Below are 20,249 nucleotides of genomic sequence, written 5' to 3' on the forward strand. Positions count from 1 at the left end.
CATGTATGTGGCCGTACTCTGTAAACGTAGATGCTTCTTAGCATTGGTGTTTATCTGCATATGCGCTTTTGATGTATTTCCCAACTGTAGAGGTTTTGCCCTCAGGAATTATGTCAGATGTGTATGTATGGCCAAACACTAATGCAAAGAAGCATCAGCATTTACACATTAAAAAAAAGTGCCTCTAACTGTCTGTGTAGCAAAAGCTGACATGATCCTACAAACTGTAAGGGACTCGGTCACACCATGGCAGCTTAGCTGCGTTGATCTGCAAGGTTGTTTTTCATTGTGCCTTGTTCACACCACAATACTACATTGAGATGGGTTGCAGTATGCTCTGTAAAATGTAGACATACATTACTACTCATCGCAGCACATCTCAGCATGCTGCAATACATAGACTTGTATGAAGCGTCATTTTGTGACACTCCAGTAAATAAAACAAAAGTTAACAGTCCCTTGCTTTGTACCAATGCAAGCACCGCCCCCAAACAACAGACACCAGCCCGCATGCATTTTAGATAAAGACTACAAGGGATTGTTCTGACAGGAAGTGGCTGAAAGGGGCTAGAGGAGATCAGCAGCATTGAGATGCAAAAAAGGTCCATTTGAAATAAGGTAAAAACAGTATTTTTTTTTTTTTAAAGAACCATGGTATTTATGATACATGATGCATTATTGATCTAAATGCCATCCAGTTTAAATTTACATTTGCTTTATGCAGTACAGAATGTCTGATTAGATTCTCAGTAGTAGAATCTTCAAACCCTATGGATGTTGATTATTGCACTGGTGAATGCTACATAGCCGACAATATATAGGGCTGAAGATGCAGTCTTTTAAAGCTGCTTTGTCCTATAATTATGGCTTGGAATCTAAAGTGTGTCCACCCATTCTATTCTGGGAAAATGATGCATTATTCAGTCCTGGGGTTAGCAAATGTGGTCGCATCTGCTTTATACTTTATGTTGTAATGTAAGACGGTACAGTCCAAGTTTTTCCAAAGCTGTTTTGGGTCAGATCATATTTATATAAAAAAAAATAATATATTACATGCCTTCCAAAAGTTCATCCCAAAGTGGAATAATTAAAGTGGATCTAGCATCCCATATATATTGTTCCATGTTGTGTACATGCATTTTAAGTAATGTGTATGTGTAACGCTTGAAGCCATTCATTACTTCTTGACAATGCCTCCTTCTTCCTTGCTGCCCAGAAGGATGGCACCATTCTTGTTCAGGCATCCCCCAGTGGCAGTCTTTACTTACACAGTCATGTAATTTCTGAAGGCTGTGTGGCAGCCTTTATATTCTGGACTGTGTGTATACATGTCTCACACAGATCAGCCCCTTTCTGCTGGCACTCACCGTTCCACTTGGTACAAATTGAAATTGTTGTAGTCTGATTACTGATGCAGGAAAGTCTTAGAAATTTCTTCATCCTGCTTGAAGTAGGCTGGGGACATAACTCTTTCAGACTAAGCACAGTCAGTAGCGCGGAGTTCAAGTTCTATGTTTTTTGAAATGATACTGTTAAAGTGAAAAACCCTCATTTTTTTAGCAATTTCAACAGCTTAAAGTATAACTAAAGGCAAAACTTTTTTTTTTGTTTTAGAGAGAGGGGAGATGCATTACAATATCTGTCAGTTTTTATTGCTGTCTATGTCACCGTTGGGGAGACTCATCCTATTCATTTGTCCTGTTTACCATTATCATTGAAAGTGAAAGTAAAAGAAAATCCCAAAGTTTGGGTTGTCCCCTGAAATATAATAGAGGGGAAATCTTTCAGTGGGGACACTAATTCTGGTGACCCGGGGGTCTCCTAGAAATTCCCTTCATTTGTAGGGATTTCCCCTTCACTTCCTGTTTGGCTATGGGACAGGAATTGAAGGGAAATCTCCCCAGTGAGACAAAGATGGCAAAAATAAACCTAACAGGGGTTATAAACCTCACTTACTCTATCCAATATGAAACAAAAGTTTTGCCTATAGTTCTACTTTATGTACACTCTTACATTGTGTGTTGCATGTTTATATTTCAAATGTTAGCTTTCCCCCTGTGTCAGCCAGTCACCTGTTTGCGGGAGCTTATTTTAAATTATAGGGTTACTCCTTTACCTTGTGGGTCCTATGGAGCCACACGTTTGTAAGTGCTCCCGGTAGCGGGCTGGAGGCTGACATGAGAACAATGCCTACACTGACATGCACAGGCAACCTAAGAGGACAACACACAGAAAACATGCCTCTGCTCCTCCTACAAGGTAAGTGAGGCTCTTTGAAGGAGAAGCAGAGGCATGTTTTCTGTGCGCTGTCAGCTCTCTCACATTAGGCACAGTGGTACGCATGTGCGCTGGTGCATCATGGGAGATGTAGTCCTAAGGAGTGACTAGTAATGACTTATGAGAGTGGTACACAGGAAGCCGAAGGATGCGGCTATAAATGGCCCAAAATGTAACTGCTTCTGAACCGGGCAGGAATAGTTTATTGTCCTGGGCTAGACATTTTGGGAGGATTTACTAAAATTGGAGAGTGCAAAATCTAATGCAGCTGTGCATAGAAACCAATAAGCTTCCTGGTTTCATTGTCAAAGCTTATTTAAGCTGAACCTGGAAGCTGACTGGCAACCATATACAGCTGCACCAGATTATGAGTGCTCCAGTTTTAGTAAATCTCCCCCTGTATGTGTTGCTGTTTAAAGAAGAGAGGCTTATTACTACTTTCATGCAAAATTTTGAATTCACTGATAGACCCACTTTAAGATTTGGAAACAAAATATGCATTTTTTTTAAACTTCTCCGATTTTTACAAATCATATTAACTAAAGTATGAGACTATCATAAGGTATGCAGCAATAGATAGAAACACATTTTTTAAATCTGTGTAAGGTTGATGTCAGAAGGGGAACTTTGCCACTAGCGATCCAGCCACTTGACAGTTTGTCTAAATTGCCAGTGGCAGGATTGCTAAGAGGCTGCCTGTTATGTTCCTATGGAATCTCTGCATCTGAGGTTTAACAGCATTTGGGCCAGCAATAGAACATCTTGCTGTGTCTGGGTACATAGGGAGCGATTCCATAGGGCATAGTGGCAGAGTCACCCATCTGATATTAAACAGCAAAAGGGATCATTTGGTACAGCTGTGAAAGGTTTATACTTTTGAAAAAAATTGGATGAATATTATGAAAAGGAATCGAGAAGTGCAAGGTATGACGCGATGTAAAAATATGTTTTGTGATGATTTTGATCAGGCAGAATGATGATTCCGGGTCCACATCATTATTTAGAGAAAAACAACCCTATGTTAATCTAGCCCTGAGAACCTGCTTACAGGAGGGGAGAGCAGAATATTGAAATCCTGAGATTATGATTTTTTTCTTAGAGAAATTTAGGGCACAATTGTGCTTTAAAGTTGGGTGGGATCAGCAAGTCATGACGAACTATGAATAAAAGCATTAATTGGAGTCTATTGATTTTTTTTCATCCTGAAGTGTACACGTTGCCAGTTGTTGTCTGGGTAGCTGCACAAGCCTTGCTAAGTAAGCGTAGTGCCCTGTATGGTTTGAAATAGATATTATGACTGTGAAGACAGCTGTCTTGTGCTATGTATTAGAGTCATTGTAGTGGGTGGGGGGACTGGGGCTATGGCTGAATATTTTAGGAGGTATTTGTGCATAGTTTTTATAATGAAAGAGGTGTCTGCTGGGGGAAGGGGGTTGGTGCTGTTTTTGTAAATAAGATATAATGCACAGGCTGCAAGTTCAGTGGTGACATAAGAGAATTTCAACAAAAAGGTCCGCTGTCTATTTAATTGAGAATCGCTGGGAGAAATCCCCATCGCCGTGCAGCTCTTGAACTGGCTCATTCGGGGCATTGACTTGGATACAGAGCTCCCTTTCTCTTTATTCTGTATCAGGGATGATGTCACCGCCACATGTTCTGCTCTCTTAAAGAGACAGGATCCTTCTACATAATGGGCGAGAGACATGGAAGGGTGAGGAGGGTGATCTCATGAAATAGCAATCGCATTAACCTTCAGAAGCAATTAAACAATGGCAGCTGAATGTATATAGAATTAATATCAGGCCTAAGAGAACAGATGTTCTTCTCTAGCATAGAGTATAAGGCTGTAGTTGTTCAGGGGCAATCCACAGTGCTGTGCATTGAGGAGTTTGTATCTATGGACTGAATGTGTCCTTCACAGTAATAACCTACATTCTGAAGTACCTGACACGCCTATACTTACCATTTCTAATACCATTAGCTTTGCTGGGAATCTACATGGGTCCTTTGTGTACAGTTTGGTGAATTGAGGGGTTGGTTATATAAGGGTTTACAAATCTGATGGGTACTGAAAAGCAGACGGACATATTCAAAGGCATAATAACTGTTTTTGTTTAGCCAGTTAAGGATTTACACTCCCGAGGCTGTTAAAACTGGATCTTCTTGTTTATCTGTGTGGTTTGGTTACAGATGTAGTTTTTATTAATTTCCCGTTATTTTCCTGTTTCACAAGACCTGTGTCCCGAGATGTCATAATTTTTATATCTTGTTGTCTGTTAACATGCAGTATTCAACTAAAGGCTGCTAGGGGCCTCTAGACAGTAGTATGTACTGCATTTTATTGTCCAAATTCATATATGACCTGGGAAATCTCTGAGGTTGTAATAGTTCATCAAATGCTTTTGGCTACATTATGCATCTTGGCCTGCCAAGTTCTCAGATAATTGAACCCATTTTGAAATATTGAGTGAAATCAACAACGTTGCAGTTTCTGTTTGTGGCAAAAGAGAAGCCAGCAAAATACACAAGTCAAACAGGGAACATTGTTTATTTAAACTTGTTTTAATGAAAACCAGCAAAACTAGAATTATGAGGCATTTTTTAAGTCATAAAAATATTTAATTTATAGAACGCTGAGAGATACAACTTACATTGCAGGTTATACAAGTTTCAGAAAATGTGCAAGAAACTTCCTGATAGTTTTGTTGTGTGGAAGTGTTTATGAAATCCTTGCTAATAGTGTGATTTTAGTGCATTGGAACATCTCATTCATGTGAACAGAAATATTGTTTATACACACACAATAAACAGATATTGTGATTGCGGTTCCTAAGTCTGACATGAATATGTTTTTTTATATTTATCCTCAGGCGCAGCTGGCCCAGGCGTTGTATGATAATGCAGCTGAGAGCCCTGAAGAGCTTAGTTTTCGCAGAGGTGACGTGATGCTTGTCCTAGAAAGAGACGCTCAAACACTAGGGGGGTGGTGGCGTTGTTCTCTTGGGGGAAAACAAGGTATCGCTCCTGGAAATCGATTACAACTTCTGCCAGAGGAAAACACACAGGAAAATGAATACCAGGCACCACGTCTTATTGGAGCCACTGCAGTAACCCCAAAGTTACAAAAATATGAAGTTATGCTGCAAAATTCCACAGAGGAGCAACAATCTGAGGTGAAATGCATTCCTTATATGTAACAACATTATCATTTCTTTCATATATTTACAGAAGACTGTATACCTTATTAATGTAACAAATAGCGAATTACATAAAGGGCCTTCCTAAAAAGCAAGTTATGGAGTAGTGGCCTTATTGAAACAAATTAATTAAGGAAAACTGTAGTGCTGGGTACACACAGTCTGAATATTGGCAGACTCAGCAGGAACCGGCCAACATTCGGACAGTGTGTACAGCTGTCTGTCTGACAGAAGCCAGTCCAACCACTGGCGTTTGTCGAAGGGAGATGCTGGAAAACCAGCATCCGACTAGCAGACGATTAGCACTGGCTGTGATAGCTGAGCAGTGTGCTCTGGCGGGGGAGCAGTCCCCCTGTCAGAACACAATAGCTCAGCAGGGGGGATTGCCACACTAACATCACATAGATAGTACAGCGACCTCAGTTTTTTTTTTTGTTTTTTTTTTTCGTTCAGCCCGCTGGGTTAAAAACGTAATGTGTGTACCAGGCTTAAGGGTTATGGGCAATTTCATTTTAGTTGTAGGTTTTGTTTTTACAGTATATTGCATTGCTATTTTATGCCTTTTTTTGTTTACAGTATTTGCTTTATACATGAGTATATAATACACGACAAATTATTCCCAGAAACTGTTACTGTGTAGTGCTGATTTGAGATGCATTTCCTGTACATTCCATTATTCTTTGTGTTTTTAATAGAGGCATAGTCCTTTTTCAGAAATAAAAAAATAAATATAATAAAAGCACCCATATTGATTAATAAAAAAACTGTGCTTTGTTTTGTTTTTTCCATTGGAACTTGCAAAGCATTGCAGCCGCAAAGAGTCTGCTCCTTCTGACTATTCCTCCAGCCGCAGGTCTGTACCTTCAGTTATGGGGGTGCAGGAAGGGTCAATGGACTACAGCTGTGGTGACATCACAACATTATGCTTCATTGAGAACTACAAGTCTTTTTGTCATGCTGGCATATGGGCTTGTACTTTTTCCATTTCCAGATTCTTGTGAATAAATTACACAGCTGTATAATAATGACAGGGACCGATGTGGACTAAATGTGGGTGTAACAAGAAACATGGTCAGAAAGATGAACTTCTCTTTTAAGTATCCCTTCTGTGATCTCATCGTAGCATATATTTTAAAATGTAATCTTAACCATCATTCCAGGTATATCAAGTTCCATCAATTGCACGCCTCTGCATCTCAACACCTCAGGATGAAATCTACAACTCTCCACGTCATATTGAGATATCTCAGCCCTGTCCACAAGAGGTAAGCATTAATAGTCCTTCAGAGAGATCTCTAAAGCTGAAAATACAGATGAAATACATATATGAGAGTTGTTTTACCTGCCAAAGTATTTGTAATTCTGTCCACCAGTCCTTAGACCCACAGCACAGCCATGTCTAGCAGGGAAGGGGACCTGATCTTTTTCTGTTGCAGTTTCACTTTTACTTACAGGTCTCCCCACCCTATGATTGGATAGTGAAAGAAGATGCAGCATACGGATGAGCTCAGCTCTCTGCCACCATGCTCTGTTTCTGCCTATCAACATGCTCCTTGTATTGTAGCATGCCTGACTCCTTGTGCTTTGTTTCCCTCCCTCTCTTTCAGCTCTGCTGTACAGTAGACTGTAAAAGAATGATACCAAGTCAAATGCATGTACTTATGCTGTATGCATTAAAAAAATACATTTCTCCATTGCCCATTAGGGGACACAGGAATTTGGAAGCAGTCGTCTTATCATGCCATCTTCAAGTTGATTACAAATCACCTCATCTATTTCATCAGTTAAGATTGCTTTATGAGTTGTTTGAGCTGGTCTTTATGCACAGCTATCCCAATCAGCGTTTCTTAAGCAATAGCTTTGGAAGCCATACCCATAGCCCACCAGACTGGATGATTGCAGGGCCAAACTGTGATGTGACTTTTTGGACACTGGGCTTTACGTTATTGCACTTTTCCAGACCTAAGTGTAATATTAAAGCTAGCTGGGAAATGCTTTCTGGATTCAGAGCCTTCACACAGCCTCAGGTGTGACCCTGTCTCTGCAGACCCACTTTGTGAGTGGACTTCTGAGCTAGTGTGGAATATTACCTTCAGGCACTGGGCTCTGCATTGTGTTGCTTTCCACACTTGGGTACTGTGTTAGCCATGGAGTGCTTTTAGGGTCCAGAGCCATGGCACAGTCTCTGGTATCTCTGAAGACTTACTTAGTGAGTAAGGCTGGCCAGGTTGAAACACTGGGAGCTACCTCACAATTTGCACCGATGAGCCTCTTTTTAAAATCTTGCCAGTTTTATTGCAGTGAGGGTTTAAGTGATTGTAAAGTCTCGTTTTTTTCCTATTAAAATAACAAACATGTTATACTTACCTGCTCTGTGCAGTGGTTTTGCACAGGGCAGCCCGGATCCTCTTCTTCTCAGGTCCCTGGAGCTCCTGGTCCCTCCCTTCTGTTGAGTGCCCCCACAGCAAGCAGCTTGCTATGGGGGCACCCTAACCGAGCTGCAGCTCCATGTATCCATTCAGACACGGAGCCACAGTTCGACCCCGCCCCTCTCTCTCCTGATTAGCTAACTGAGTTTGATTGACAGCAGCTGGCGCCAATGGCACAACTGCTGTGTCTCGGCCAATCAGGAAGGAATGTCCTGGACAGGCGAGGCACTCGTGGACATTGCTGGATAGAGATGGGGCTCAGGTAAGTATTAGGGGGCTGCTGCACACAGAAGGCTTTTTATCTTAATGCATAGAATGCATTTACAACAACTTTAAGACTGAGGGATCTGCTAGGTGTGGTGCTGCCTGGTCCTTGCTTTCTTTCTTGACATTCAGCCTGGAGGAAGCATCCATTCCTCTCCCGTTCCTGCTCCTAAAGCACCATATGAATCTCTGGTCTCTAGTTTGATTCTACTGCCACCTACAGTGACTTGGCCACCTCCAGCCTCCTGAAACCCCTTATCAGCACCAGCTATTTGAATTCACATTGCCTTACATTGAGCCTAGTTGCTTAACGCAAATCAGTGCAAAATATCTTCCAAAAGACACACAGGACAGTCTTCCTGTCACAGGCGACCTTAGCCCATACTCCCTCAGTGGTTCTAAGGAGGCATTTATCTACTATCTCTAGATGGAACTGACGCCTCTAATCTGGCACCATTGACCCTCATTGTTATAGGGTCATTATATGCAATATACCTCAGCTTTGTAAGCTAGGGGCTGAGGCCTTCCGCATGCTATCCCCAAAAGTATCTACAGCATGTCCACTATGGCTTTGTAAGGTTTTTTTGTACAGTTACTGTAGCATTGTGCTTATAGAGGCTCTGGCGCAATCCCCTGTACAGTGTCTCTGATACTCCTGAGCCTGTAGTTAATTCCAGGCCTGCAGTACCTGGTATCATCTCTGATCTTGGGACATTCCTATGGGAACTATATACACCTTGAAGGAACCTGGACCCTACCTGAGCTTGTCTCAGAACACAAAAGAATCAAACGTGTACTCACCTTTTGGGACTTCACTGACAGGAAGTTAAATTTCCCGTAGGTCCCAGTTTAATTTAAAGTAGAACTATAGGCAACACTTTTTTTTTCCATTTTGGATAGAGCAAGGAGTGGTTATAACCCGTCAGATTTGTTTTCGCCACCTGTGTCCCATTGCTGAGATTTCCCTTCACTTCCTGTCCCATAGCCAAACAGGAAGTGAGAATAAATAAATTAAAATTAAGGGAATTACTTGGGGACCCCTAGGTCACCAGAACTAGTGTCCCAATTGGAAGAGTTCCCCAATCTAACAGGACAAATAGATTTGGTGAATCTCCTTAACGGGGTGGTCACAGACTGCAATAAAAACTGACAAGTGTTCTGATCCCGCTCCACTCTATCCAAAACTAAAAAAAAAAAGAGTTTTGCCTTAAGTTATACTGTAAATGGCTTTGGCCCTCTGTCCTGTGTTGACAGAAAGGTTATTTGTCATTCATGTCAGAATGGATACAATCCTTTAGAGAAGAACCCTCCCACTGCCGGGACAGGCTCCCGTGTTATTGTGCAGTTGAAGCCTTGTGCTTTAGTTGTGACAACTTGTTACAAGCCTCTGGACTAGTGTCTCGCACAGGACTTATGTGCTTTCAGATGCACAGGGTGCTCTGGCTATGTTTGTGGAAAGCTAATGAAATATCTAAAGAACAACCTTTTTATTTACCCTGAGCACAGGAGATCTGCAGAACGGTCAGAGGAAGCCCACCTACTGCTTCCTTCCTTAACAGGGACCTTACTCTCAGTGTCCTTTGAAGGCACCTGTTGTTGCTCGAGCATTGAACCTTATGTGTATTAACTTGGAATCCTCACTTAGATGGCCTTCCTTGAAGAGAGTCAGCTTTCTGGACTTATGCACCCAGAATTCTTTTGAAGGACCCATTTCCTGCAAGCTTTGACCAGATGGGGCCTTATGGGCATCTAGTATTAGTAACTATTGGTCATCAACAAGCTGTTTAGTGCAAATCCTCACTAACAGAGTCTACATCCTGTTTGGTCAGTAGACCTTTCCTTAACTGTCAGGGATCCCCCCCCCCCGCCCCCCCCCCCCTTCGGGGCTTATATAGTGGTGCAGGATTAGCCTCCTAACATTGTCTCTCCTGTTGTTGACTCTCATTCTTATGCAGCCTCCCCGTCTATATCTCGGAGCCTGACCTTGAGGCAAGATGGTTCCTATTGACCAAGAAGTCCCTTATTTGAACCTGAGTTGCTTAGGGTTAATGGGCTGGTTCAGATGGCACTGTCCCTTCTGCTTTTCCCAATTGGTCTTGGTTCCTGATTCCATCTTAGATCCTGCGTGGCTGTAGCTCACCCCTCAGTTGGACTGCTTTTGGATGTCCCGATTTTCTTCTGAATTCCTTTTTCCTGTGGGGGATGTAAGATTTTAGTAAATAACATAAAATCTATAAAAGTTTCCTGCACGTCCTTGATGTTACTTTCTTGCGACTTGCGTACCAGAGAGTGTAAAGTCTTTATTTAAATCGTGTGATTTGGAGTTGCACTAGTGTGAACAGAGCTTCACTCTAGGTTCACACCTATGCATTTTTAGTGTGTTTTGCAGTTTGCAGAAATGCGCTACAGTCCATTTAACATGGTTTCCTATGGTACAAGTTCACATCTATGCGTTTTGCGGCCGGTGCATTTTTGGAAAGGGTCGGGGACTTTTTCTGCATTTTGCGCATAAAAGATATCAATGGAATTGCACCAGAAATGCAAGTGTTGTGTTTGTGATGAGATTTTTGATGTGTTTTGCGTTTTGCGGTTTTTATTTTAACACTGTATATAGCTGGTTGCTAAGCAGGGGCGGGGAAGCCAGCTGCCGTATCCTTAAGAACCGATGAGTCATCGCGAAAAAAGTCCCTCCCCAGGTCTATACCAGGCCTCCCCCCCCCCACGCCAATTTATTTTTTTAAATGGCGTGGGGTCCCCCCCCAGAATCCATACCAAACCCTTATCCGAGCATGCAGCCCGGCAGGTCAGGAAAGGGAGGGGACGCGCGAATGCCCCCTCCTGAACCATACCAGGCTGCATGCCCTCAAATTGGGGGGGGGGGGGCTCAGGGAGAACACAGCTCAGAGCAATTTTTTTAATAAAAAAACGTCTCTTGGTTTTTTCACTGCTTTTTGGGGTGAATGCGTAGGAGTACGATACCTGATACCCATTCACAGGATCTGGGGGCCCCCTTCCTCAAGGGGGGTTTCCAGATCCTGATAAGCCCCCCACCCACAGACCCCAACAACCACCAGCCAGGGTTGTCGGGAAGAGGCCCTTGTCCCCATCAATTTTTGTGCCGGCAAATTTCTTTTAAATTACACAACGGTTAAGGATGCAGCAGCCGACTTCCCGGACCCCTGCTTAGCAACCAGCGATATACAGTGTGTTTAAAGAGAAAAAAATTAAAGTAAAATGGAAAATGCATGCAAAAAATGCATAAAAAAACGAGGGTTTAAAAACTGAAAACACAGCCACATAGATGTAAACTAAACTTAATGGATTTTAAATATATGTTATGGTAAGTACAACATTTATATTTTATTTATGTATTATGAATTGCAGAGCTGCATTCATTTGTCTCTTTTATATCTACCTTTAAAAGGATAAGTTAACCTTTCCATAAAAAAATAAAAAATGCACATATTTAAAAAAAATGTGCACTTATTTTTTTTTGTGATCAGTGGACTAGGGGTGCAATGTTAGGCTTCTGCAGACAAGCTCTGCTTTCCACCTGTACCTTCATATGTAATGTCTGTTTGAAAGCTGCAGAGCTTGTGAATGAACTATGAGAATGCTCATCAGCACCTTGGCAATTCATTCAGAACTACAAGTTGTCAGCCGTAGTGGCACAAGTTGTCATTCCTTGGGAACTGGCAGAAGGAGCTGTAACATGTTAAATGTTCCATCCTAAATACGAATGAAGCATGCAACATGTTCCAAAAGGTGAACTTCGCCTTTAAGCATTTTTACACCACTATATGTATATGGTCCCTTTACTGCATGCATCCCAGCTGCTCTGTTGCAGGCTGGTTTGTCTGATGTTATGTTAATGTATTTTTGTTTCTTAATTCTCTAGGTTTATGATAAGCCATCATCGTTACTGAGGGATATACAATCTGCAACTGAAACATACGACAGTCCTGTGTTGCGTGTGAAGGATGTGGCTGCCCAACCCACTGAAGAGATACCTGAAGATATATATGATGTGCCACCAATGTTTCAGAACGTGCCACTATCAGATAATGAAGAAGATGAGGGTATTTATTCTTTGCCCTCAAATTTAAAACGGGTGTCAGGGCTCCAGAATCTCTATGAAGCACCAGAAGACATTTTAAGTTGTGGCAATGTACCAGAAACTCTTGAACCCCCTCAAACTCATCGTCTTTCAGTTTCCAGTACAGGCAGTGCTCGTTCCGCAGACTCTGGAGGAAGTCGGGAGTCTGGTCTGCCATCTATCCTGTCAAGGGATCCTCGTAGTGATGGAGTTTCCACAATGGAGTCATTGAGACTGTTGCACCAAGAACTGCAAAGGACAGCGGTACTTATGTTTGAAAAGATGCAAGAGAGCTCAGGACAGGGGTGCTTGGATTATCAAGTTTCAGCTCAGGTAGTGGAAGCCCTTAAAGACTTTGTGGGCTTGGCCCAGGTTATTCTCCTTCACTCTTGCCAAGCCTCAGATCCATCATTGCACCGACAACTCTCAGGGCACCTTGAAAAACTAGAGCTTGCTTTACTGGCACTGCAGGAAGCCAATATTGAGCTATCAGTGGTTAGTACAATTCAGGAGCAGAGTGGGTTTATTGTAGCACTCGTGACTGCCAATGCTGGCCTCCTTTTCCCACGACCACGACTCTCTTCTAGTGAAAGCCTTTCCCGGCGGCCACTTCCTGCATTACCCACAGCCTCCCCTGCTACACATCGCAAAGGCAGCATCCAGGACCGACCTCTGCCACCACCACCTATCATGCACTGCACTCCTACTGATTCTGGTGAAGATGCACACAGTGAATATGAGAGGATTCAGTGCAGAGACAATCATTATGTTCATTTACAGGTAAAATATAAACTAAAGATAACACGTTTCTGTGCTTATTATATCATTAGTCCTGTTTTGTTCAGCAAGCATGTATGTTATCCAAACATTATGTTATCGGTTAGGCCACTGAAAACCATTCCTTATAGAAAGTGCCATTGTCTGTTTCAGCACTTTCACCATCCAGTACCGTTGTTTGCATGTTTAAAACTGTGACCCTTTTTTCTCCCAGGGTACTGTCACTACTCAGACAATGCAAAAATCCAAAGACAGACCTACAGACATAGATCAGCGCAATTCACAGGAGAAAAAGGTGAGTGTAGTTATATCCTTTCATTTTCCCAGGTTGTACTTTATTCTATATGGACAATAAATGGCATGTGAAAATCTAATATATATCACTTATTGGTCACAACAATAAAGCCTGTGTCTAATTTGTAGGTTCTTTCATTTGGTCAGAATTGGAAAGGATTAGAACCCCTGGTTAGTAAAACAGATAACAATAAATGCCTTACAGGGGCTTTAAGCCATTCTCACTTGACCAAAAAATGCTGCTACTGCTATCTTTGCCTCAGTGCAAATATTCTGCTCACTTCGCATTCCAGTGACCACACACCCAATAAGCAAAAATCTTCCCATTGGAAACAATAAAATATAACACAATAAAATCATGACAAATGTTCTAACTCTTCCCTGCTCTATCCAATTTAAAATATACTTTTGGCTGGAGTTGGGCTTTAAATTCCAAATGAAGCTTACTTTCTATTACACTTTTGGCAAAGAGTTAACACCAAAAGGTTTCTGGATAAGTCCACCTTTTGTAACATGTTACACCTATATTCAGGGTGTAACATGTTAGAAACAGCCTGGCCCCCTCTCTGACAGCTAGCGGAGATGTTCTTTCCCCTACTAGCTGTCACAATTTCAAAAAAACGCGGCTAAGCATGGTTCGCCCGCCCATCCATGCCACTCATTCACAGTCTTTTATGAATGGAAAACTACAAGTCCTTTGCAGCTGTCAGCTTGCAGTGCTCAATGAACTACCACAGCGCTGTGGTAATTCATCGAGTCTTCCTGTCAGATTGTATCTGCTTACCCATACGATGTACAGGCACACAGATACACTGACAGGTCTGCAGGAGACCTGCATGGCACCAGCGATCTACTAATTGCTGGTAAAATGCTTTAGAGGCTCCAGAAACAAAAAATAATAAATGCAAATTTTTTTAACCTGCAAAATAATTTGCATTTGTTTTTTGTTAAAAGGTGAACGTCTCCTTTAAATACCTAAAATACCTGGCATTTCTCCAAGGGTTATTGTACACAGGAATATGAGATCAGTGTGATGTCAGCTTAACCGCTTCCCGACCAGCCACTGCAGATTTACTGCGGCAGAATGGCACGGGTGGGCGAAGCGACATTACCTTACGGCGGCCGCGACAATCGGATTCGTTTCAGAACCAATCAGTCTCCAGGCCCAGGCCAATGATTTCTGGCCTGGACCTCCTGATCGGTTCTGATAAATGAAATCCTCCCCTGCCTGTGTAAGTGTAAACACAGGCAGGGGAAGTGATGAAATCTTGCAGCTCTCATTTGCTTTTAAAAATGAAGAAAGAGAAAAATGTATTTTTTTTTCTTTTTTCAATTTCCAAAACTGTGTGACAAAAAGGGAGATCTGCAAAATACTCAACATGCCTCTCAGCAAATAGCTTGGGGTGTCTTCTTTCCAAAATGGGGTCATTTGGGGGGGGTTGTGCTATCTGGGCATTTCATGGCCTCCGAAACTGTGATAGGCAGTGAGACTGTGATAGGCAGTGAAATCAAAAATTTACGCCCTTAGAAAGCCTGAAGGCGGTGATTGGTTTTCGGGGTCCTGTACACAGTTAGACTGCCAAAAAGTCCCACATACCGGGTATCCCCATACTCAAGAGAAGCAGCAGAATGTATTCTGGGGTGTAATTCCACATATGCCCATGGCCTGTGTGAGCAATATATCATTTAATGACAACTTTGTGTAATTTTCTTTTTTTGTTTTTGTCATTTTTCAATTACTTGTGACAAAAACTAAAATATTCATTGGGCTCAACATGCCTCTCAGCAATTTCCTTTGGGTGTCTACTTTCCAAAATGGGGTAATTTGGGGGGGGGGGTTTGTACTGCCCTGCCATTTTAGCACCTCAAGAAATGAGATAGGCAGTCATAAACTAAAAGCTGCGTAAATTCTAGAAAATGTACCCTAGTTTGTAGACACTTTTGCGCAAACCAATAAATATACACTTATTGACATTTTACCAAAGACATGTGACTGAATACATTTTGGCCTAAACATATGATTAAAATTTAGTTCATTGGATCTTTTTTATAACAAAAAGTAGAAAAATCGCAGAGGCAATCAAATACCATCAAAAGAAAGTTCTATTTGTGGGGAAAAAAAAGACACAAATTTCGTTTGGGTACAGCATTGCATGACCGCGCAATTACCAGTTAAAGCAGCGCAGTGCCAAATTGTAAAAAGTGCTCTGGTCATTGAGCAGTCAAATCTTCCGGGGCTGAAGTGGTTAAAGGCATAGTCTTCTTATTGAAAAAAAAAAAAAAAATCACCATATTGATAAAAAATAAATAAAAATGTGCATTTCTTTTTGCATTTAGGCCTGCAGAGAATTGCAGGGTACAATGCACAGACTCTTCCATTGTTCATATCTCATTCCCAGGTCTTTACAGAGGAATGGACCTATCATGAAGGTGCTGGAGGTGGTAAACAGTTGATTATAAGTGTGGGGACATCATCACACTTGTGTTTGATTGAGAGATCTGCAAGTTTCTCAGGGTCTGTGAATGGATGATGCAGATGTGTGGGTGGTGTCAAGCACAGCTATGCTGAATTCAAACACAGAGGGGCGTTTGAGAGTGGGGGGGGTTGGCGAATGTGACTATATTTTATGTTACACCCTAAATATGGGTGTGACATGAAATGTGGCCCCAAAGGTGAACTAAGCCTTTAAAAACAGATTGTGTTCAGCAATGTGCTTTACAAATGTGTTTAGTGAAGCCCCGTTATTTCAATGAATGTGGGGAGCGGGTGCCAGGAGAAGGTCATATAACCGATCAACATTATGGGACCAGCCTCTGCATGAATCAGAGTAGTTTTTTGCAGTGTTATGTAGGGAACATTGCATTGTACCCCACAGGCTCCACAATGCAGCTACCAAGTGCATTCATCAGATATAGGATTTCTGGCTAAAAAAAGGTGATGGGACACCTTGCAGTTTCTGCACCATGGCAGGACATACCCTGTTGAAAGTATAAAATGTCTGACAACCCAACACAACACACTCTCTTCTGCCTGAGTTCTGATTGCTCCTTACGTACAACACAGGTACATAGCTTCCAGTTTCTGTAAATGAACTGTCTTGTACCTATGGGCTCATTTACAATAGACCGCCGTACTGTTAATCCTAAACAATACTTAGTTTTGTAGACTAGGATTCTAGGATTACATTTTTATGTACCCAATTTGCTAATATATGTCCTATGGATCACTCTCATGATCTCTTAAGCCGGCCATAGACGTTCGGATCTCGGCCAGTTTAGAATGTAGCGATCGATCAACTTTGGTATAACCAGCCTGCCAAATTTTACTTGCGAAACTTTAGTGCTACATAAATACAATTATTCATAGAACTGAAAGCAAAACTTTTTTTCATTTTGGATGGAGTAAGGGAGGGTTATAACCCTTGTCCATTTGTTTGCCATTTGTGTACTGTTTCCCTTCACTTCCTGCTCTGTAGCCACAACAGGAGGTTAGAGGAAAGCCCTCCAATGTGAGGAAATTCCCTGTTAGTCACCAGGGTCATGAGAACTAATTTTCTCATTGGAAGATCTCCCTTCTAGCCCTGTTCTGGCGACCACTCAGAATTTGGGATTTTCTTACACTTTCAGCTATAAACAAATAAAAAGGGTCAATCTTCCTCATTTGAACTCATACAGCAATAAAAACCTGACAGGTGTTCTAATCCCTCTCCATTCCCCAAACTGTTTTGCCTTAAGATATACTTTAAACATAAATTGAACATAACAAGATGTAACCCTAGTGCGTTGATGGTGTCCACATGGCTCTGACAGTCACGCAGGTTAAAAAACTAAGGTGTGTATGTGGACACTCCTCCTTTGCTTATAACTGAGCATGTCTAACAATATCTGCTCCAATGTATCAGTAGAAGCTTTTTTACCCCTTGTGTCAGACAATACAGCTCAGCTAATTGGCAACAAAATAGAACCCACCCCCCCACCCCCATTGTGGGCCCAAAGGCGGGCATGAAAGATGTCGTTGGGTAGGTCAGAAAGACATCCACTCACTGATTCTCCCTCCAATGAATGAACCAGGAAGCTGCAGTGGTGTACAAGGGAGACATCAGGAGTCTAAAGCCCCCTGACCCCATGTACTGTACATGCACATTAAAGCGTAGTTCCACCCAAAAGTGGAACTTCCGCTTTAAGCACCCCTCGTCCCCTTACATATCACATTTGGCATGTAATTTTTTTTTGGGGGGGTGGGTACCTGGTTTTGACAGGTACTTCCTGTCCCACATCCTTCTTCTGTCACTTGGCCACCTAGGCAACTCCTACTCTCCCCCTATACGGCCCCTCCCTCGCTGCAATCTTCTGGGACACGTTAAAGGTCCCAGAAGATTTCCTGGCCACTAGGAGAGCGCAGCACAACTCGCACATGTACAGTGCTCGTCCGGCTGTGAAGCCACAAGCTATCACAGCTGGGTGCCCACAGTAGTAATGATGGTGCCGCAGGGAGAAGAGCAAGGCTTCGGGTGGCCACTTCTCTGGATCATGGGACAGCTGACTTTTAATAAACTTACAAAACAGTGTAACTCTGCTTTAATACATATGTAAATGCATGCTGGGCATTCTACGTAAAAAAACATTGATTACTCTACATGTTATATATATATATATATATATATATATATATATATATTTATATATTTATATATATATATATATATATATATATATATATATATATATATATATATATATATATCGCAGTGCATGTTGGAGTTAACTAAATTGTAGAGGAAAGTGGTATTTTTTTGAAAATTCGTATGTCCTGTCCAATGTATTTAAAAATGAAAAAAAACTGAGTGCAGAACTGCACAATGGACCCCTCGTGGACTAATAGACAGGCCAATATGTATTTGAAAACTTATTTTTATTTAACATCAAAAAAGGAGTAAAAGATATCATGCAGTATACATCAAACTTGCAAAAAGTACATAGATAAAAATTATGAATACCTTTGATACCACATAAAACTTGGCGAAGCATGGGGCTACCTTTGGAGCCATCATGTGCAGTCACGTGGACACCTAACATGTTTCGGACTGTTTGTGAGTCCTTCTTCAGAAGTATATTTGCCAAATGGGTAACATAGAATTCTAAAATGTAAACATATCATATTAGTTGGTAGAATATTGTACATCATAGTAATCATTAGAGAAGAATCTAAAACAGACTAACACTGCTATAGAGTATCATAATATATACATAAAATGGGCTGCAGGTAGTACTTACAAAAAAACATATTGCACAGGTACCAAAGTTTGTCGCCACTTCATGTGCGTGCACAATTTTAAGGCTTGACATGTTTCTATTTGCTCAATGCAACTTCATCTTTTATTTTTTTTAATTAATTAATATTATTGCTTTTATGTGCATTCAAATTAAACTTTAGAGTGTGTGTTACTGAAACTGTATTTGATAAACTGTTGTACCAATATCTTGTGAATTATAAAATTGCAACTACCACTTTTTTATTTTCCAAGGTCCCTGCTTTTAGAAAATGTTTAATGTTTGGAGGTTTTAACTAATCTACAGAGCTAAAATGTGCATTCTATTATTCGTGCAAAAACCACAAAAACTCATGTGGCAGCAAAAGAGTTAAAAGGTGTAGATATGTTTTTGTTTCTACCAGAATTCTTTAAATAGTTGTATTAAATCTGACAAACACAAGCATTGTTTAAAGTAAACCTGTCACATACCTGGGCAGGTTAAACTGATCACATGATGAAAAAAAAATGCAAATACAAAGGTTACTGTCAGTTAAAAGTAATCATCACACACAAAATAGATCCAAAGATACAAGCAGCTGTAGATGAAAATATAGATTTTTTTTCTGTAGAAACTTGCTTGAGTTTGTCCATTTTTATGGCTGTCAGAATGATCGGGCATTCCCCCATGTAGCAGTTTCTTCTATTATAGATCCTCCTTAGACATTGGAACTCGCCACAATTTATTGGGCACTCCAATCATATTAGTAAAACTGGAAAAAGATGATAGGTAACTTTGAATAAGAGGATACAAAAATACAGTTCTTATTAAAAAAAACCACCAGTTTCCTGTAGCAAAGCAGCACTTAAATTAGTACGTAAATTGAATCAAACGTTAGATTGGGTGTACATGGAAGGTACTCTACAAAAGGATGAATATGAATATACTTTGAGGCTTCATTCACACCTAGGTGTTCTGGATTGTGTGCGGAATCGTTGCAAATTTGCCCGCAATTCCAGAATTGCGGCAGAACGCGCGTGCAATACCATTATTTCTTAAAGCGGAGCTCCACCCAAAAGGGGAAGCTCTGCTTGTTTGCTTCCTCCCCCCTCTGCTGCCATATTTGGCACCTTTTGGGGGCGATGGGGGAATGGGTACCTGTTTTTTACATTGCAGACATTTTGGGATCCCTGCACAGGTAAGTGTCCTAATATTAAAAGTCAGCAACTACAGTATTTGTAGCTGCTGACTTTTAATTTTTAGAGGGGGGGCTGGGGCTGGAGCTCCACTTTAATGACATCCCAAACGCAGTGCAATTTTACCATGATTATCAAGTGACGAGTCGCAGCAAAAATCCTGACCGCAAACGCCCCTGGCTCTGTTCCAAGATTTGAGTGTTTTTGGAGCGGGGGGAGGCCCATTCAAGTGAATGGTGCCACTTTAAAAATGCAGCAGCAGTTGAATGGTGATAGATACAGCATATTAGGTACTTTATAATCTCAGCAGACAGCCCCAGGATCGCTTCACACATAGTTTTGATCTGGACAAGACTTTTGTAGCTAATATTTTCTGAGATAATGGTAATGGGGTGATATTTTCACATCTGCACAGTTATCTGTTATAGAAAATGTGTAAAACATGGATGCTGCCACTGCTCACCTCTCC

The 20,249-nt window shown here is 41.4% G+C and overlaps 1 protein-coding gene across 2 annotated transcripts in view; it reads left to right on the forward strand.

The window, feature by feature from the left end:
* Nucleotides 1-20,249, forward strand: part of EFS (embryonal Fyn-associated substrate) — a 38,264-nt gene that overhangs the window by 10,143 nt on the left and 7,872 nt on the right. The window contains exons 1-5 of one of the 2 annotated variants that reach the window (XM_073632668.1): nucleotides 3,852-3,988; nucleotides 5,148-5,450; nucleotides 6,635-6,739; nucleotides 12,066-13,043; nucleotides 13,255-13,335. In XM_073632668.1, coding sequence (XP_073488769.1) covers nucleotides 3,929-3,988; nucleotides 5,148-5,450; nucleotides 6,635-6,739; nucleotides 12,066-13,043; nucleotides 13,255-13,335 — 1,527 coding nt within the window. In that variant the 5' untranslated portion in view covers nucleotides 3,852-3,928. Of the gene's footprint in view, nucleotides 1-3,851; nucleotides 3,989-5,147; nucleotides 5,451-6,634; nucleotides 6,740-12,065; nucleotides 13,044-13,254; nucleotides 13,336-20,249 lie in introns of those variants that run through there. The other variant, XM_073632671.1, reaches the window with a different exon arrangement.

Source organism: Aquarana catesbeiana, linkage group LG01 (assembly GCF_042186555.1).
Source record: "Aquarana catesbeiana isolate 2022-GZ linkage group LG01, ASM4218655v1, whole genome shotgun sequence".
Classification (NCBI taxonomy): domain Eukaryota; kingdom Metazoa; phylum Chordata; class Amphibia; order Anura; family Ranidae; genus Aquarana; species Aquarana catesbeiana.